The 21352-nt window shown below is 43.3% G+C and overlaps 1 protein-coding gene across 2 annotated transcripts in view; it reads right to left on the bottom strand.

The window, feature by feature from the left end:
• Positions 1–20258, bottom strand: part of LOC130377507 (beta-2-glycoprotein 1-like) — a 45398-nt gene extending 25140 nt beyond the window's left edge. Inside the window, exons 1-13 of one of the 2 annotated variants that reach the window (XM_056584660.1) lie at positions 20147–20258; positions 19724–19903; positions 18982–19078; positions 18538–18614; positions 17962–18147; positions 17101–17280; positions 16348–16545; positions 14002–15750; positions 13312–13488; positions 12863–12959; positions 12470–12546; positions 12055–12246; positions 11499–11672 (exon numbers count right to left, since the gene is read on the bottom strand). In XM_056584660.1, coding sequence (XP_056440635.1) covers positions 15644–15750; positions 16348–16545; positions 17101–17280; positions 17962–18147; positions 18538–18614; positions 18982–19078; positions 19724–19903; positions 20147–20213 — 1092 coding nt within the window. In that variant the 5' untranslated portion in view covers positions 20214–20258 and the 3' untranslated portion in view covers positions 11499–11672; positions 12055–12246; positions 12470–12546; ... (1 more) ...; positions 13312–13488; positions 14002–15643. The remainder of the gene's footprint in view (positions 1–11498; positions 11673–12054; positions 12247–12469; positions 12547–12862; positions 12960–13311; positions 13489–14001; positions 15751–16347; positions 16546–17100; positions 17281–17961; positions 18148–18537; positions 18615–18981; positions 19079–19723; positions 19904–20146) is intronic. The other variant, XM_056584669.1, reaches the window with a different exon arrangement.
• Positions 20259–21352: the final 1094 nt, after the last annotated feature.

Here is a 21352-nt window from a genome sequence, read left to right as displayed (position 1 = left end):
CACCTGAGGGGCCCGACCCTATCCAGCTGTAATATGTAGAATAGTCAACACCTATACTATTCTAGTAGAAGCGCCAGTATATAAGATAATCAATATCCCGGATTTACTTGAATAACAAATTTTGAACCACCAAGACGGGTTGTGTTTGTTATTATATAGTATTGTTTGGTTGCGAGTGCAACCTGTTATTTCTGTATCGCTGCATTGATAATGGTACTGTTGATCTTCTTTGAGACGGTTGTTTACAGGCCACCTGTTGCTGACACGTTGACGATGGAGAACCTGTTTGGAGGCTCCCATGATGTAAAAGTAACCTCTCTGAGCTGAGCCCTTGACAAGGAGGGACGAGTCTTGGGTTCATGAATTACAGGCCCTGACGGCGACAGAAGAAACAATGGCTACGATAATAACAACGCCCAAAACCACCCACATGCAACAGCGCACCAATACACGAAGATCACCTGAACCACCCAAATCCATGCTAGCCTATCAATAATTTTGAATTTTTAAAATGTTATTATGACTACCAATTTTTTATTTTACTTTTGCACATGTTGAAAATTGTATGACCTTGTAGCACATAACCAAAAGTATTAGCTCAGGATTTCTATGGATACTTTTGTTTGTGTGCTGTTTGACCATATGATTGTATGATAACCAGGATACATGTTCATTGTTGTATTGTTAATATGACTTGTATTACCTATGAGACCCATCAGGGCAAATGCCGTTACAGTGTTATGGTAATCCGTGGTGGTTTTTGCTCGGTAAAAACCGAGTTTTCCCACTCGGTTGGTGGTGTTGATGAATTATCCTACTTTGACTATGTTTTCGGTGTGGTAAATGGTGTTTATGATTTCAAATTTATTGTATGGTCATCTGAGATGACCAAGGAGGGATTGTTAAGTATTTTAAGAAGCTGCATTACCCTCACATAGCCACAAGGGGAGCAAGACCTTATTGAAGGCTGCTCCACCACAGAAGGCATCACCTTTAGTTAGGTGAAGAAGCCGAAGCCATTACGTCACCCCGGCCACGCCCAGTTGACGTCCTCTCTAGCGGGTGATTTCGAACTCCAGAGGCAGAGATCAATAGGTATACGGCAGAGAGCCAACCCGGGGGTTGAAGTAGATCACAGTATTTTCCTCTCCACGCGTCAGATACAATTCCCTCCCTTAAGCTTCAGTTACCATACCGAAACATGCCTACTTTATAACGAATAAAGTGAGTTAAAAGCAACCTGGGATTGGACAACTTTCTTCAAGAATATGCAACAAAGGCTTATGTAGTGGAAGCATATCAGTTAAATATTTTGGGCCTAAACCATGTAGGGATTTATAGGTTAGCAACATGATTTCAAAATCAATTCTCTGACAATGTAACGATTTCAGAATTGGTGTAATATGATCAAATTTTTTGGTCTTTGTTAGAACTCTAGCAGCAGCATTCTGAACAAGCTGAAGCTTCCTCAGAGTTTGTTTTGAGAGACCTGTAAGGAGACCATTGTAGTAATCAAGTTTTCTAGTGATAAAGGCATGTACAAGTTTTTGTAAGACTTCTGTGGACATGAGCCCTCTAAGTCTTGCTACATTTTTAAGGTGATAATATGCCGATTTTGTAACTGATTTGATGTGACTGTCGAAATGTAAATCTGAATCCATGATAACCCCTAGATTTCTGGCTTTGATTGAGGTTTTCAGGGACAGAGAGTGAAGGTGTTGGGTTACTTTAAAACTTTCCGTTTTCGAACCAAATACAATTATCTCTGTTTTGTCCTCATTTAGTTGAAGGAAATTTCGGCACATCCATTCTTTCACTTGCTCAATGCACTGGCACAGCAGATCTATGGGCCGATAATCATTTGGTGATAGCGACACATAGATTTGCGGGTCATCAGCATAGCAATGATGGTCAATATTGTTATTTTGCATGATTTACCCTAGTGGGAGTATGTAGATGTTGAATAAAGAGGATCCTAAGATCGAACCTTGTGGGACTCCACATGTCACGTTGGTTGATTCTGATACAAAGTCGCAAATGGAAACAAAGTAGTTCCTATTTCGTAGGTAGGACCTGAACCAATTTAAGACGGTGCCTGAAAGCCCCACCCAGTTTTCTAACCTGTCCAGAAGTAATGTATGGTCTCTACAGTGTCGAATGCAGCACTGAGGTCAAGTAGCATTAGTATTGAGGTTTTGCCAGAGTCTGTGTTAAGACGGATGTCGTTTACAACTTTAATAAGGGCGGTCTCAGTGCTGTGCAGGGGTCGAAATCCTGATTGGAAGGTGTCATAGCAACCAGTTGATGCCAGGAAATGATTAAGTTGCTGAGGGACAACTTTCTCAATGATTTTACTTATGAAGGGTAGATTTGATATTGGTCTGTAGTTGTTAATAATAGAGGCATCTAGGCTCCGCTTTTTTAAAAGGGGTTTAATAACTGCAGTTTTCAAAGCTTTTGGGAAATTGCCTGACTGGAGAGAGTTGTTACCTATCTGCAATATGTCTACTGCTAGGCCGTCGAAAACATTCTTAAAGAGGTTGGTAGGTATAGTATCAAGGCAACAGGTGGATGGCTTTAGTTGTGTCACAGTTTCCACAAGATTTTGAGAGTCTATAACATTAAAGCATGCCATCCTTAGCACGTTACTTTTGCCTGAACAGGGTGGTAGTCCAACATTTTTGTTTGAAGTGGAGATATTGATGGCGCGTCTGATACCTTATATTTTATCAGTATAAAAAGCTGCAAACTCATTGCATTTCTGCGTGGAATGGAGATCAGGTGGAATTTGTGTTGGGGGGTTGGTCAGTCTGTCAACAGTTGCAAACAGGGTTTTTGCATTATTAGTGTTGGTTTTAATGATATTGGAGAAAAATGTTTCTCTAGCATTTTTTAAGTCTAAATTGTAGGCACGGAGGCTCTCTTTATAGATATCATGGTGAATATGAAGTTTTGTTTTACGCCAGATGCGTTCAACCTTCCTGCATTCTTTTTTTCTGTGCTGTTACAGAAGCAGCTTTTCTCCAGGGTGCCTTTTGCTTTCCAGAAATCGTTTTAACCTTATAAGGTGCAATGACATCTATGACTTTCAGAATTTTCAAATTAAAGTTTTCTACAAGATCATCAGCAGAACATGGGTTTAGAGGTGGTAGCAAGGAGATGGCCTTTTTAAAAAGTACATTAGAATCTTCATTGATATACCTTTTTTTGACAGTGTTTGATTTTGTCTGTATGTCGGGAATAAAATATATGTTAAAGAAAATACAAAAGTGGTCAGACAAGGAAGGATCAGTCACAGAGAGATCAGAAACATTGAGGCCCTTTGTGATAACCAGGTCTAGAGAGTGCCCCTTACAATGAGTAGCCTCTTTCACATGTTGAGACAGTTCAAATGTGTCCAAAATGGTAAAAAGTTTTTTTGCACACTTGTTATGAAGTCACCAGTTATAACTACACAGTCAAATTCTGTGGAGATGCTAGACAATAATTCTGTGAAGTCATCGAAAAAAATTGCAGAATATGTGGGTGGCCTGTAAATAATTAATAGGAGAACTCTGGGGGAGCATTTCAATGCAGCACTAAGGTATTTGAACGATGGAAAATCACCAAATAACATCTGTTTCCCCTGAAATACATTTTTAAATATAGCAGCAACCCCTCCACCTCTTTTTCCAGATCTACATGCATCAAAAAAGTTATAGTTGGGAGGAGCTGTCTCTCTCAGAACGGTTGCACTGTTAATTTGTTCCAGCCATGTTTCAGTTAAAAGCATAAAATCCAGTTTGGAAGTGGTAATAAAATCATTAACTAAAAATGATTTCTTATTAAGAGACCTCACATTAAGTAGAGCCATCCTGATGGTGTTGTTGATAGGCTTAAAGGTTGTTTTTGATTTGGAGGCAATAGATATGAGATTTGTGAGGTTAGCAGTGTGTCTAAGTTTCCCTTTGTTTACTCTCTTAGTGGTTACAGCTTGAATGCAAAAGTTGCCCTGTTTTGACGTAGGCAACCTTGGGTTCAGCAGATTACGTGAAACTTTCTTTATACTGTGTCTACGGCTGGACCCTTTTTTGTCTCAGTAATACTTAGGACTACTATCAGTACAGGGGGGGGTCTGGGGCGCCATCCTCTTGGGTGTTATCAGCCTGTGGCCATGACTTGGCAATGCTATCATTGACCCAGATGCAAGTTTGATGCCAACATATTCCAGTTTCTTAAATTCAGCTGGAAAATCGCAAAGGAAGGAGTCATTGGGGCTGGAGTTGTTGTTGTGGCTATGGGAGAGATGAGGCTTGACGTCATCGTCGATGGGGGAATGCAGAGGAGGGGGGTGGCCGTTCCTCGCCAAGCCAGCATCAGCGATGGGGGAAGGCACAGTGTTGATGGCAACGGGCGGGCTGTTGTCTCTCTTCAAGGTCTGTGGGCTGTCTGCTATCTGTGTGTCAGATAGTGGCAGAGTAGATGTGTTGGGGAGGCTGTAGTCTCGCTTCTTCTCAACCTGTGCTCTGACTGTGGCCTGTGCGTCAGACCATGGAGATTTGCGGGAAAGCGAGAAGAGAAGATTGTCCCTTAACAGTTTTGAGCCTAACCTGTTTGGGTGTAGGCCATCTGCTCTGAAAAGATATTTGCGCCCCCAGAATAAGTTGAAATTGTCCATAAAGCCCCTTCTTCTTTCATTGCAGACTCTGGAAAGCCATGTATTCAGTGCAAGTAGACGACTGAATTTGTTTATTCCCCTGTCAACTGCTGGTATGGGTCCACTGATGAATGACTTAATGTGTATTTTGTCCAGTGTATTCAATAGATCAGTGTAATCCCTCTTCAGAAGTTCTGACCGTTCTCTTTGAATATCATTAAATCCTGCATGCACAATAATCTGTGAGATTTTGGGGTTTTCCAATATGATTTTGGCTAGTTTCTGGTTGATATCACTAACCATTCCATATGGGAAGTTGCATGTTCTGATCTTCTTACCGGTTATATCCTTGATGGTTGAGTCTCCTATAATCAGAGTGTCTGGTTCATCTGCTTTCTCTGAGATGGGCCCTTGTTGGACGGTGGCAGACACATGCGCAGCCCGCTTCCGTGGCGACGGGTTCTTGTTCCATCTCTGTCCGTACCGTCTGTCCGGACACATTTCAGGGCTCAGGGGTGCACGGGTGGCCGACACATGCGCAGTTCGCCTGATACATGTAACTTTAGCTTTGGGTAGCTTAGCATTTGGCGTTGAGTGAACTTTTTGATTCACTTTGGTATGTTGTTTTGGCTTAGCGCCGACTCTGTGCCAGTGAGAGGCAGCTTGAGAGCAACACATACACACACAGAGGTCCACACACATGGGGGCACACACATGGTGGCACACACATGGGGGCACACCGGCACTACCGGAGCAGTGGGCTGCCGCGGTACAGCGCCCGGGGAGCAGGTGGGGGTTTCAGATGCCTTGCTCAATTTTCTCAGGATTCGAACTGGCCACCCTCCAGTTACCAGTCCAACTCCTTCACCAGTATGCCACGGATGCCCCTTCGGGAAGGATACAGTGTAGCTTTGATCATCTTGCTGTATATAGGTCTTAAAAAAAAAAAAAGCCACTGTCTGTTGCAGTTTGGTGCAGTCTGTGCATTTCCCAGTCTCTGTGCCTGAGATATCCGAGTACAGAGGCATGCTGGCGATAGGAAAGTCCAAGGCTTTTTCTGCGGCCTGATCCGGGAGTCATATAAGTGCCAAAATGTATTGTTGAATCGAGCGATGGAGGACGACGGAAACAAACTATATATATAATATAATATCACGGCCAAAAGCTCTGTGCGCCTCCGGATGGCTGTAGTGCGGGGAGCACTACGGCCATCCGGAGTGCTTTTGTTTACCGGCGTTGCCATGGTTACCGGTCTTGTAAGGAAGTGCGCCAATTCTCGGACCACCAATTCTCTTCCTTACTGAGCAGAACTGTGGCCTATTTTACACATTTTTATTTTCTTAATTATAATTATATCATTCATTTTTCATTTATATTCATTTATATTTTTCATTTTTAATATTTTTTTTTTATTACTGAAAAAAACAAAAAAACAAAAACATTGTTGGCGGGGGGGAGGGGGGGGGGGGGGGCGGACCGGGGAGGATTCTCCCGGTGGCTATTAGTGACTCACTCCGCCCCTGTTTACACATGATCATATTTGAATATGTTTCGGGGTAGTAATTAGCTGTCGATTTTGGAGGCTTTTATCAATAATGACCAGCTATAGATTTGCTTCCCAATGGAGATTTTTGACAAATTACATGTTATTTAGCATCTACACGTTGAGCTGAGTCCATGAGATCAAGCTCGCCCTCTTGCCAGACCGAGATCATGTCCTAGACCATAGGTGTACCATGTAAAATACATGTTACCATTTGCTAGAGTGTCATGCTTGGTGTCATTGGACTCAGCTCAACGTGTAAAATAACTAAATAACATGTAATTTGTCAAAAATCTCAATATTGTCATAGAAAGTAGCATAACTCTCAGATATGCATGTTGGATGGCTAGGGTGTAGGTCTGGGAAGAACTTCAGGCCAAAATCTTGCAAGCGAGCCGCTGGGTGCAGGTGCAACGAGATGGAGCACTTGCTGAGTCATTTCCTGTAGGGCTGGAGCCACAGGTTGAAGCGTATGCGTCCTTTGAGACCCCCTTTGATATATAAGAGACCCCAAGGTACAGCTTACTTAAATGTTGTCGACTCAGTCACCTATTGCATCACATCCTTTAGGGCTTCGGCCTCCTAATTGATCATTATAGTATAATTGAATGCCCTCTTTCATATATATGATACCTCCACCACTGGGACGTGGCAACAATTCTCTAAATCCATATGGGGAGGGGGGGGATGCTTGTGGACAGTAGGGGTGTACACTCGACACAAATAGGAAGCAAACTCAGGAGAAGTAATGACATCTCACAAACATTTATTTAATACGCTCACTTCCGGGTTGGCCAACATACGTCATCCCTCCACCACTCTATACTGTAAAAACACATGTTCAAGTTGAATGATAATGCATGAATTTATTCTTTATTCTGCCATAGTATTTATTTAAGGGGGGGGGGGGGGGGGGGCATACAAGTCTTTTGGCCATGGTGGATCCAGATCTGTTCTGGAGCATTTCAGCACCTCTGGCAACAGCGCAGGGTTGCCAGGTCCTGCAAAAAAAAGTCCTTCCCACATACTGTTCAAAATCCACCGAAAATGTCCTAGAAGCAGCCCAAATAAAAAAGATATTCCATTTTGGCCAATGTTTTGAAAGTAATAATATTTGAGGGAATATATATATTTTTTTTTTTTCCTGGAGCGTTCGCCAGGGAACGCTCCAGGCGAGGGATCGCTCCCCTCACCTGAGTATCAGCCTGCCCTTCCACGTTGGTGAAGCCAGTGAAGACCCTCACCGAGGCCTTCAGAGTAGAGGGGTCCCCACCGGCAGCGGTGAAAAGGCGCTGAACCGGTGGGAACAGGGGGCACAGGGTAACCCGCCGGGAGGCAGACAGGGTGGGAAAAACTCGCCCTGCATGTCTTCCAACATGGGGGCGAGTGGCGGGGCCGGCATAGGGATGCCCTTGATGGCCGCCGCCTCACCCATGATCTCACCGAAGAGATCGGTCTTCTGGCGCGGTCTCTCAACCGGGGCGACAGTGGCTTCGGTGGAAGCCCCGGAGCGGGAGAACTCGGACGCAGAGCCAGGGAAGACGTCGTCCTAGGAGGCGACGTCGTCAACGTAAAAAAAACAGCCTTCTCCACTCCGCTCGGTCTTTACCAGTTTAAGGTGCTTCCGTTCGGGTTGTTCGGGGCCCCAGCCACGTTTCAGCGGCTGATGGACCGGGTGTCACGGCCCCACGCCGCGTATGCTGCTGCCTACATTGATGACATCGTCATCTATAGTGGAACGTGGGAGCAGCATATGAGGCATGTGGCAACCGTTCTTCAGTCGCTGAGACGGGCGGGGCTCACGGCCAACCCGAGGAAGTGTGTGATCGGGCTGAGGGAGATCCAATATCTGGGGTATCACCTGGGGGGGGGGGAAGGTCCGGCCACAAGTCGCGAAGACCGCAGCCGTCGCCACCTCCCCTTGGCCCAGGACCAAGAAAGAGGTGAGGCGGTTCTTGGGGCTGGCGGGGTATTACCAGCAGTTTGTACCACACTTCTCTGACCTGGCCAGCCCCTTGACCGACCTCACCCGTAAGAGGGCCCCAGATACAGTCCAGTGGTCGGAGCCATGTCAGGTGTCGTTTGAGGCTATTAAAACAGCCCTCTGTGGAAAGTCGGTCCTGTGTTATCCTAACTTTGATCTCCCTTTCTCCCTGCAGACGGACGCGTCGGATAGGGGATTGGGCGCGGTCCTGACCCAGCAGGTGCAGGGGGTCGACCGCCCGGTGCTGTACCTGAGCCGGAAATTATCAGACCGGGAGGGTCGGTACAACACGGTGGAGGAGTGTCTCGCCATCCGGTGGGCGGTCGGCGCCCTTCGCTACTACCTGCTGGGGCGCGCGTTCACCCTCTACTCCGACGACGCCCTCCTCCAGTGGCTCCACCGCATGAAGGACGTCAACGCGAGGATCACCCGGTGGTACCTTGCGTTGCAACCCTTTAATTTTCGGCCTGTGTCGGGCGGTGGGGGTGTGTGGGGGGACATGCAACTTCTGGCCTGCAGGGTGAGTATGGGCAGGTTGGGAGCGCACCGGATTGGCTCTGGGGGGATTGGACCTGAGTGCGAGCAGGTGTCAGCATTCAGGCCAATCAGGGAGTGTTTGTACTTATGTGCCTGCTTTGTGTTGTAGTGAAAAGAGGAATCCAGGAAGGATCGGGAGAGGAGAGACGGGGGCGATCGCCGCCAGAGATCGCCTTGAATGCACCCTGTGACCGCTTTGAGCAGAGTTATAATTTACATTTAACCGACTTGTGTTTGGTTGGACTTTGTTGGACTCAAAATAAAAGGACTTTCGGTCGGAAGAGCAAACCTGGTCCAAGCGCTCTGTGAACCCCTTACAGTCAACAGTAATAATTGTAGCCAACTCCTTAATTTTAAATCATTTTTTATTTGCAACTACTTCTTTGTTTGAAGGCCTAACAAGCAGACATAAAGGGAGGCTGCAAACAGCACAGAATAAATTAATGAGTCATTCTGAACTTGGGCCATAGGTCTCATTTAGGTAGGTCACAGTTTGTGGTGCTCCACTGGCTCCCTATTGAGTCTCGTATTATTATGACAAGGATGAATATGATCCATAAAATACTGTTTGGTAGCGCCCAAATGTTTTTATCATGTCTTATTACTAAGGTAAAGGACAAACACAATATTTGCACTCGTGGCAGCATATCAGATCTGCGTCCATATTCATTTCAAACATCTTTAGGGAAAGGAACCATTGCCTATATATTTATATATATATATATATATTATATATATTACATTTATATATATATGCCTACCTGTGTATATTCTGAGAAATGCTCCAATCCAAAATGCATGGGTTTACATTTCGTTCTGTGCAGTACGAATAACGTCGGACAATTGTGCTCTGGGACACAATTCAATAGATTACTTTCCGTGAGTGTGAGAAAGAAAGGTTTTTGAGGAGGTCTGCTGTAAAAATCAGGGAAATCAGAGTATCCCTAATACACTACATTTACCCTATGATGCATTTGTTGTTTTGACACATACATATGTAGAGGGTGCACTGTACTATCTGCGCACACCCCTTCTGTGGTCGAAGAAAGTATCCCAATTGAAAGGCAATGTATACAATTTGTTCTGTGTAGCACGAAATAAGTCAGACAATCGTGCTCTGGGGCATGATTCAATAGATTACTTTTCGTGGCCTTGAGAACTAAATGTTTTTGAGGTGGACTGCTGTAAAAAACTGGGAAATGCCTAGTACACTACATTTCCCCTTTGATGCATTTATTGTTTTGACACAAACATAAATAGAGGTTGCATTGTACTATCTACGCACACCCCTTCTATTCTCTCTCTCTCTTTCGTTTCTTTCTTTTGAGCACGATAATTGTCTGAGAAACGTGCGTTCTGTGGAGCACGTTCATTTCAGTTTTAGAGGAAAATCTGAAATATTGACATATATATAACTAGAGGATGCACAGAACTGTCTGCGCACACACTCTCTCTCTCATCTGAAAAACGCTCCCATTCAAAATGCATTGTTTTACATTTCGTTCTGTGTAGCACGAAAACATCGGAGAAAGCTCCCGTTCAGAATGCATTGGTTTACATTTTGTTCTGTGGAGCACGGTAATTTTATTTATTTATTTATTTTCAGTTTTTGAGGAGGTTTGCTTCAAAAATGCAAACATTGACATATATATAACTAGAGGGTGCACTGTACTATCTGCGCCTATCCCTTCTGAAGCACCTTGGAGCACGTTAATTGTCTGAAAAACACGCGTTCTATGGAGCACGTTCGTTTCAGTTTTAGGAAAAAAAAAATCTTGAAATATTGACATATATATCACTTGAGGCTGCACTGTAGGCTACTGTCTGCGCACACTCTCTCTCTCTCTCTCGTCTAAAAAACGCTCCCATTAAATGTTGTTCTGTGTAGCACGAAAACATCGGAGAAACGCTCCCATGCAGAATGCATTGGTTTACATTTCCTTCTTTGTAGCATGAAAAAAGTCGAACAATCGTGCTCTGGGACACGATTCCATAGATTAACGGTTGTGCACATGAGCACGAAATCGCGTGTTACCGGGTTGAAACCGGATGACTGTTCCCCTGAAGTCAGGGGGTAAAGGGCATATGAAGCCATCAACACAATGTAGCGTCACCTTGAGGTTTTATCATTGTGTGTAAGAACACATCTCAACATATGTACAGTATAAGGCCCCGTCCACGGAGCCGATGTTCAAGGCGCTGTTTCTCCACTGAAAAAGTTGAGCGCATAAAGCCTGCTTGCATACAGACTGCGCGCTGTATGCAAACATTCCGTCACGAGGAGATCCAACCTTTTAAATTGAGCAAAAATACTTTTTAATGTTCAGTTAGTAATTAAATTTATCAAGGGGCTTTATTTAAAGCTACAAAAAGAATACAAATAAAATCATAAATAAAAAATTCAACGCAACTCTGATGTCTCAGCTGGTGGGGGACTATTGACGTCATCGTTTGCGTTTCAGGCGCCTATACGAATCCTAACACAAAACCGCATAGGTCCGGATAGATTTGATAGATTTCAGAAATGTGCGGTTTCGGGCACCGGATTTGCCGGCTCCGTCTGGACTGTTGGCCGAAACGCACAAGATTTCGTGTGGACGGAGCCTAAGTCGGGTCGTTTTTTGATATTTCTGAAATGTTACATAATTGACCTTTCAATAGTTCCATTGAAAGTTAGATGTTGTAAAACATTTCCACTCAACTCTCTGTGTAAGTAGATTAGTAAACCTCCGGACTTAGAGGCAGAAAATGATTACATTCCCAAACACCAAGTGGGTATGGCCCTTGAGTAAACCTACCGCCACAAGCAGGCTTGGGGGACCACTGTCCTGTCTCAAGGCATTGGACAAATGGGTTACCAGAAAGGATGTAGTCTCCCGTGCAGCCATATTTGATGGTGTCCTTGTAGTTGCTCATGGTGGGGGAGGACATGTGACCATGATCGATGGGTTCTGGACTGGGGCAGGTTACCACTGAATCAAAGGGAAGGTGGTCAAGCAAAGCAGGATGTTATAGCTTGTCTTCCCACTAGAAAAAGGTTTACAAGTGCTGGCTGTGTTTGTGTTCCCTGTAAGCCAAGTGGACGATTAAATACCCTCGCATTCAGAGACATGATTGGTGGAAACAAACATGAAGTAATGACAGTGAAACTCCCTGTTCACCCAGATCTGAGCTCCTCTACCATCCGAATTTAGATTGTTAATCTAATCTGATATCCAAGACTAATTCATGCATAACTTCAGCACAGGGCATTCTCTTAAGAGCAACCGTCACACTTACTATTTTCTCAAGTTCTGATAAAAATAGCGGCAGAGGAAGGAACAATGGTGTACCATTGTAGCATTATTGTCTTACTTTGACACATGGGTGCTACTGTCCAGGTTCCAGAGGAAGTACATTCTGCTCTTGGGTTTCCTATGAGGGCCATAGGAGGCACACATTTGTAAGTCCCTCTCACACCAAATTTGGCTTTTCCCCCAGGGGCCCTCCAAATGTCGTACACAATTCTGGCGTTATCTGGGATAGGAGGTGGACCACAAGTCACAACTGAAAAAACAGACAAAACGATGTTCAAGCGCAATCAATTGTTTTTGAATGAAGTAAAAGAATTGCAAGAATTCACATTTTCCTAAATATAAATATATATTTAGTTTACTAATTGTTGATTAAATTGTTGTTTGAGAAATGAGGATACATTTTGTTCACTCATTACGCAACTAGACAGCATGTTTTTAAATGTACACAAACTCACAAATAAATGAGTTCATACCTTTGCACTCTGGACTTGATGCGCTCCATTCTGCATTTTCTTGGCACACAACACTGCTGGCTCCATGCAAATTGTACCTGAACAGACCAAGCCAACAACAATTGCATAACCATTCACTGCAAAAACAGACTATTTTAAGTACCTATTTTGGTCAAGTTTTAGAATATTGGAGCATGTGTCCCAAAAAGTACTTTAAAAACGAAGTGAACAAAATGAATTCAGGATACTATACAATATTTAAAAGTTCAGTGTTATTATATATATAAAAATAAGTATCAAGTGAGTGCATTCAATGCATCATATATATATTTATACACAGTGTTGAAATGTCCTGTTAAGAGACAGTACTTGGTTGATATCTAAGCGTTGGAGGAACTGCTGTATCTCCCTTACCCCTCATTGCAGGTGAAGTTGACTCTACTCTGGTATAAATTGTCCTCAAAGTGCATCTCTGCATTTGGTGGGGTATCTATGGCAGGGCACATCTTTGCTAAAGTAGAGAAAAAGGGTAGATTACTTTGACAGGAAGTGCTGCTGGCTCTAGAAGATGGCTCCAGTACTGGCTCAAGTTCGACTGGACAAAGCTATTTTTGATGAATTGAAACCTTGCACTTCAATCGATGACTTGAAACCATCCACTTCAATCGATTGATTGTTCATAATTCCTAGGTTTTATGAAATATCCTAAAGATTGGAAAATATTTTTTTCTTGTAGGCTGCTCATCAGAATAAATGTATACATTTTTTAATGATTGAATCAATGATTCGTGTTTCTACTACAATAAGCAGTCCTTTTTTGCTTTTATATGATGAATGTATTTTGTTTGATCAGAAGTACTCACGCTGACACACAAACTCCGTTCTGCCCCATGCCCCCCGGACGCTGCAGATGATGACCCCCACGCCGCTCTGGGTGGTGTAGCCCGGGGCACAGGTCAGGCGGGCCTCCGTCCCCGGAGGAGATAGCAGCTGCAGCCCCAGGGCCTCCACGTGAGGCGTGAGGACTGGTCTGGGACAGCCTGTTGGTGAGAGCATCTCTCTGTTTTCCTCCCTCTTTTAGTTTCACTCATGGACCCTTTCATATGACCATGTCAGTGGAATCACTGAAGAGATCAGACTTTTCCTTAGATAGTTAGATTAGCTCAACTTTCAACAGCATATCAATTTAATACATTCACTGATAACCTTGAAGACATAAACAACCACTCTAAATATCAAGCAAACGGCGGAAAAGGGAACTACTGGAGACAAATAAAGTACGAAAATATATATTGAAACAAATATAAAGCCAAACACAAACACAAACACACACACACACACACACACACACACACACACACACACACACACACAACCTAATACACACACAACCTAATACACACACACACACACACACACACACACACACACACACACACACACACACACACACACACACACACACACACACACACACACACACACACACACACACACACACACATACCCTCGAGGCCCTTGATTATTACAAATGAAAGATTTGAATGCGGTACCTTCATTCTCTGACTTTACGATGGATAGAAATGGACTCAACACAAGTAGAGCCTGTAAGAGTCGCATGTCTGCTGGCTTGACCAAGAACTCCAGGCCCCTGTTTGACTTTGTTTAAAGGTAAACTGATAATATTGAATGAGCTTACTGGCAACCCTACTCTCGGTTTCTCTGAAGGTCCTGCCTTTTTTTTTACAGGCAGAGGGGGAGTCAATTGTATCTGTGCTTTTTGTGGCATTAAACCACAGCAGACAGACTGCATTTTGCTGCAGTTTAACTGACTTTAGATAAAAAATAGATTCACCTTCAAGAGCCAGTGAACTTTTGCTTGGAACGTGGTAATATGTCTGATATGAAATTCAACATCAACATAGTAATCCAAGCCATTGTACCACTGTTTCTGAAATAAGGCTATAATTAAGAGAAACAGGAGTAAAATCTTCCATAGTCTCCCCAAACCCTACGTTAACGTTCCAGTCTGCATGCAGGCATGAGTTCTTTGTGACCGTGTAACTGGTCTCTACGACGCCCCAGGAACCCTGTGTGGCACGCTGTATGGGCAGCGGTTGATGATGCGAGAGAGGGCTCAGCTTCTCAGTGTGATGTCACGTTGAGTGGCGCCATTCATATACAACGTCTCCCCAACCAGCTCTCAGCCCAAAGAGCATTTTTTTTATCTCATCGTGTTTTAATCCCTGCTGAAATTGTGGGTTCACTGGCTCTTTAAAGAGGAATGGTCGCATTTATCGATAAAAAAACAAAACAGTATGCATACTTCATATGTGTGTTTTGGTTCCTCTTTTACTTGACTATTTATTATTTATTACAGATTAACAGATTCAGGTAGTCGGGGTGTCGTTTGAAGGCTGAGCCTTTTGCATCAGTTGGTCCTTTCAGATACATTTAATTAGGAGAGATATCAAAAAGCACATCTTCGTAATCTTTGCTCAGTGTGGTGGTAGTGAAACAGAACTTTTGTTATTTTCTTGGTCGAAGTGGAAATTTGCTTAGAAATATCTTATTCTTGCATCATGTTTTTGAGTTTTTCTAATCTGTTCATCGAGTGTTTGGTAACAGTGAGGGAAGTGTGTGGTAATACCCCCTTCCTCTTACTCAACGCTGCTGTGTCCAGGATTCATGTGAGCACGTGGGTTCTACTGGGAACCCCTCTGTAGGCGAAGATCCCCAGGGAAATTACAGGTCTTTCGACGCGATCGTTACAGTGAAGATTATCCATTGTAGCGAGGACATCAGCCATCAAACAGTGGATGTAAAAGAAAGAAAAAACTGTGTTCAAAAGTGTGACGGGTGGTAGACTGAGGTTTGAGCAGATATTTTTGGTTAATAAAAATAAACTACCCCTGACTGCAAATCAACACCCTATATCCCTGTCTCCTTCACACTTTCAATTGGTCATCTTTATTTAGTCCAAGTCACTTAATAATTATATAAGCTTATGATGTTTTTTGTATGGCTTTTAATGAAATTAGTTTGACAAGCAGTACATATATGCAAACAGGAAAATGCTAAAGTAAGAGGCAGCAAAAGAAGACCGAACTGTTATTGAACAGCCCCTGTTATTGCGTTCTAGTTGCCCATGGCCCTGGCCCTTGTCCTGGGGTAACCACTGGGGCTTGCCCTCTGTTAGGCTGGGGCAGCAGAGCTCGGAGTAGCAGAAGGATTGGCATCACACACGTTGATCTCCGACGGCAGAGTCTTCGACCTCATGGTGTACTCCAGCTTTCCTGGTTCTAAAAGCAGGCAACAGTGAAACAGGTTGTGGGAACCACATTTATTTTGGAAGGGATTTGACCGGCATTATACCACAGTTAAATTATAATAAAGGGAAAAACACAATGTTGTATTATTTAAAAAGTAACGGCAAGTCTCACCCCCGTTCCAAACTAATATGCAACTAATATGCAATGCTTCCTCAATTGGCATAAGCTGACCAACTAATATGCAACACTTCCTCAATTGGCATTAGCTGTTCAACATTTCGTTCACAAAAATAACCCAGTTAACTCAATTTAAACTAGCATTTACCAAGATAAAAAAAAATCTTCCTGGAAATTGTTTTAAGTTATGCTGCTGCTCAAATCTCCTGGTCCAGCTGGATAGTGGGATAGTAGTAGGATCGGGTCGATCCTACTATCTTAAAACTAATGTGACATTTGAGGCTGCAGCTGCTATCTGAACTGCAGTACTGGTTATGGTGAACTGGTACATTAGAAGCCCTATCATTCTTAGCCCTGTGTCATGCTTTAGATAACAGGATTCCTTAGATTTTCCCTTGGGGAGGACTCTTGGGGACCATGGATATCTACTGTTGGCTGATTGGCACTTACCCTCAAAGCATTCGGGGAGCGTCAGGGTACCATCATTGCAGGTAGAGGCGACTGGGTACCCACATTTCTGCACTTTGTTCTTGCAGTAGAAGAGCACCCGCTCTCCGTGGAGCACCCTGTTAGGTTTCAAATCTGCAATCCAAAGCTTCCTGCCGTTGTAGGAGATGCGCCCTCTCTTGATGTTGACTGAACACGGGGCTGTAGAGAGACATTTGGACAGCATGCTGTCAGTGTTTGATAGGATCAGCTAAACACGGGCTGTAGAGAGACATTTGGACAGCATGCTGTCAGTGTTTGATAAAATCAGCTGCACACTGGGCTGTAGAGAGATTTTTGGACATTACAGCACACTGTCAGTGTTTGATAAGATCAGCTGAACACGGGTCTGTAGAGAGATTTTTAGACAGCATGCTGTCACTGTTTGATAGGATCATGTTGAGATTGCAGTAACCCTTTGAATCCCAGGTTCTACAAGGGTCCACTTGGGTTGAAGGGTTTTCCCATGGAACATCCTGTCTACTGAGTGTTCAGCTGCAGTGAAGGATGGGGCCTCACTCAGATGTTGACTTTGAAGGGCAGAGGTTCAGTTCTGTCTGGGCTCCACTTGCCGCTTTCGCTCATAATGACATCATTCTCTGTGTTCTGACTCTCTGTGGTCTTTCATTGGGTGTGTGTATGTTAAAGGTGGTAAAAGGAAGCCAATATGATGATATTTTTTTTAAAGTTTCTTTACAATGGTTCGCCATCACTCACCCCTGCAGACAGGCTTAGTGGACCAGTTCCCTGTGTTTGTGCAGCGGTTCTCTGCCTGTCCGTCCAGCACGTAGTGGTCGTTGCAGGCGTACCTGACCGTCCCCTTGTAGCCATGGGTCCTCATGACTGCGAAGGCGAGGAAGCCATTAGGGATCCCCTCAGGAATGGGACAGCTGATATCTGGGATAACAGGTGGGAAAAGGGGTGCCATATCAGGGTCCCAGTCTGGGTTAGGGACACAGGAAAGTTGTCTGATCTTGAGGATCGTGATGGTACCTACTGTCTGCTTACTTTTACATGATGTCACATCTCGACTGTGTTATCAATGGTTGGAGTGAAATACCTGCCCCATAAACAAAGTTTGATTTTAAGACTGCTCTTGGCTAATGTCTGTCCAATCAGGGTAGCTCTTCACCAATTGGTTTGGGATCCACCTTATCGGTCAATCATCAGGTGCGTGAAATGCAGCACTTCTCAATCGTGGACAAATGTAGGAAGGGAGGGTGCAGGAAGGAAACATTTATTTGATTGTTTAGTTTAAAAAATTGTGCTCTTTTATACCCTCTCTCTTTACAAATCTCAAATTGGACCTACAACAGCTTAAGAGTTGAACGAATGTAAAATAGGTTAGAAAATAAGATGTTGCAGGTTGTTTATGGCTTGTTGAATTTCTGATGTTTTTTACCTTAATTTTAAGGGGAAGGTAGGCCTACAGATGGTTAGCCTACAGCCTAAATAAATGACTTACCACGTTTGTATGTATAACAGTTAGGGGGGAAGACATTTTTTTCTGGAATCAACCACCTTTTCCATGTAAAATTGATATTAGATAAAGGAGGCACGTTGGGGAATGAGATTTACCGCGACAAACGGGCGGTTCCGTTGCGGTTCCGTCGGCCAAGCACTCCCCTCTCTCAAAGCTGGGAGCCTTGGGTGGGGTGCACTCGTACGTCCAACCCTGCCCGTACATGGTGCTGATCGCAGTGTGCGCCTTGTCCAACACAAATCTACCATCTCGGGGCGGCTTTGGTAGTGCACAGCTCACTGCTGTTGGGATGAAGTCAGAAAATTTAATGTGATTTTTCTTTTCCCTGACCTGCGCTCCATTGCCTGGAATCAGAAACTGTGTAGCCAGAAGAAAAGTTGTGCAGGAGCAGTATAGTGAGCCATGTTGTAATTGTGCGCCCCGTGGTTTTAGACTATACGTTAAGAGGGGCTGAACCCACACACACACACACACACACACACACACACACACACACACACACACACACACACACACACACACACACACACACACACACACACACACACACACACACACACACTGTCCATTACTGTCCCTCACAGGATAAATACAACTAACCTTTCACACTACAACTAACCCTACACACCGCAAGGAGTTATTTTCCAGTAGGTCCTACTGTCCTCAAATACCTTTACAAAGCGGGGGAGGATGGCTCCAGGTTCCGTCAGCTAAACATGTGCTCTCATTGGCTCCTGTCATGACATATCTGCATAAACACAAGTCAGCCAGGGCCGTTGATGATTTTTGTACATCTTAAGGTTTCAGTGTGTAGAATTAAGTCCCATTTAAACATGAATTATGTTACATTAGAATCAGAATTCATCAGAAGATTAACCCTATCTCGGACGCAACTTATATAGCTTCTGAAGACGGGCTTATGCTCCATCATTTCACCAAAATATCCTATTAATTATACTGGAGTTTCACTTTTAATCTCAGTGTAAAGTAGTGTAACAAATAGCTGTTTGCGGATGAAGGGGATTATGATAAATTAGCATTATTTCATATTCAGTTGCTTGCAGCCCCACCGCTAGTTGCTACTCAATTCTGATCGCTGGACCTTTAATGCCTACCCTTCATCACATGTGTAGTTCAGCACCGTCTTGAAAGGAACCTGGGTTCTCCCTGGCACAAGAGCCTGCAGAGGCCTGGGGATAGGACAGGTTCTACCTGGAAAACAGGAGAACAATTGAGGTGAAAATGGAAGGAACTGTAGCAAACACTGAACTGCATGCGTGAAAACAGATATAAAATAATGTTCTTAAGAATATATATGTCAATATATATATATTCAATGCTTATCAAATATATATATATATATAAATATATATATTCTATTACTGTATAGATATAGAGATATATTAAAAAACAATAGGTGAACACAGGTTTGCTGGTGTGTTTAAGGTTTAGCTTTGTATAAGAATGCTATCTAACATGTAAGTATCGTTCTACCAGTTGGCCCCATAACAAATAAGACAGAAGCCAGAATGCTATCTAACATGTAAGTATCGTTCTACCAGTTGGCCCCATAACAAATAAGTGAGAAGCCAGCTGATGACATCATACTTAGTTTTGCCTGTTTGAACCATTCCTGAAATTCAGATTACAATCAAATCTATGCAAATTCCAATGTACACTCAACCTTAGTTGTTGATTTTGGCTGAAATGAGCTTGAAACGTTTACATAATCCTACCTCAGGGTCCGGCCTCAAGTGATCATTTGAGGTTGAAAAACCTTTCTTGTTGAAAGCTGAGTCATTGAGTCATTATAGGTCAGTGAAAGTCATGTAGCTCAGCCCGTAGCCGGGAACTCACGTGTGCACGCTAGGTCAGTCGCCGTCCATTCCTGGGTGGGGGTGCAGGCCAGCTTGTGCGGGGAAGGAGTAGAAGGTGTGTAGCCCTGTTCACACGCTAAGGTCACTTCCTCCCCAACGTCATACACACTCTTCAGACTGGACACATCGATGCCATCGCTCAAGGGCGGTCGGCCACATGCTGATCAAAGGGGACAGACTCCAGCATTCAATCACGGTCAGGGCACAGTTTGTATACCATGTGTACATTTCAAAATACCACACAGATGCAAATAGAGACTACCCGTTAGCCATTCATCATTCACCAGAGAAGACTAGTCTAACAGTTCACCTTTATTGGAAAAGACGGAGTCAGGGAGAGACTTTAGATATTAATTAACAATTGAAACATTTTGTAAAAAACTTCAAGTACAATGGTCTATACCTTTTTTGGATGTCACTATTGTGTGTAAGGCGACTTGGCAGAGCAGCAGGAGAGCGAGTGGAGCCATCTTGTCCGGAGATCAACAGGATGACCACTCCAGCAGGTCTGGAGGAGGCATATGGGTACCATGCAGCCATCATCCAATCAGAAGACATGATTGATTCAGTTCAAAGTCAGCCCATTCATGCATATTTGTTCAAAGTTGAAGAATAACTTTAAATTTGTGATAGGGTGCAAGCCCCGAACAGAGATGCATCATGTGCCTCATATGTCTCTTTATAGCTACAAAGAGACTCATATACCTCTATATAGCTATATAAAGCCTCATATCTCTTTATAGATATATAGAGACTCATATATCTCTATATAGCTCCATAAGGGTCATATATATATCATATATCACTATAAAGCTATAGAGATATAGTAGCCCCTATATAGCTACTGTATATAGAGATTTATACAACGGGTGGCTTAAATCCAGCGATCTGATTGGTTCCTAACTGTTGTATAATGAGCGTATACATAACTGCTATGACGCCCAATAATTTTGTGAAAGAGATATATGAGCCTCTATATAGCTATATAGAGGCTCATATATCTCTTTATAGATATATAGAGGATTATTCATCTCTGTTATTATATGCATGTTTCTGTCTGTCAGTGTGTCTTTCTACTGGTTGTTTGGGTGTGTCTATTTATAGAAACATTCTAATCATTAACATCAAATCCTAATGTTGTCATTCTTTTCTGGATTATGTGCTCAACCATGCATTTAATCACCTGTAATCTGCCTGTAAGATCCCTAACCAACTTTCACAATCTCAACTGTGTCAATATATTAGCCAGCAACCTGTAACTTGGTGAATTCACCACTGTTCAACCATACAGTGTGGATCTAAACCAGGGGTGCCCAAATTCTTCACAGTGGAGGGCCAAAATTAAATCTGGTTCATGTTTTGCAGTACATTAAGTTCAATATGTGTATAGCGTGTGCAAAATAAACACTATGAAATATTTGAAGACAGACATGGAACATTACTAAGCCTTAGGCCTATATCTTCAAATACAAAGACATTTAGTGCAATAGGCAAAGTACCATGGGACAAAACACAAATTCTACTACACATCAGTAATAGTAGTAGAATTGAGAACAGCTGAAGAAGGTTTGTAGAAAACAGTACTGTACTTACTAACTAGTGCAATAAA

The sequence above is a fragment of the Gadus chalcogrammus genome, chromosome 3 (assembly GCF_026213295.1).
Source record: "Gadus chalcogrammus isolate NIFS_2021 chromosome 3, NIFS_Gcha_1.0, whole genome shotgun sequence".
NCBI classification, from domain to species: Eukaryota; Metazoa; Chordata; class Actinopteri; order Gadiformes; family Gadidae; genus Gadus; species Gadus chalcogrammus.
This window is presented reverse-complemented; position numbering and strand designations above follow the sequence as displayed.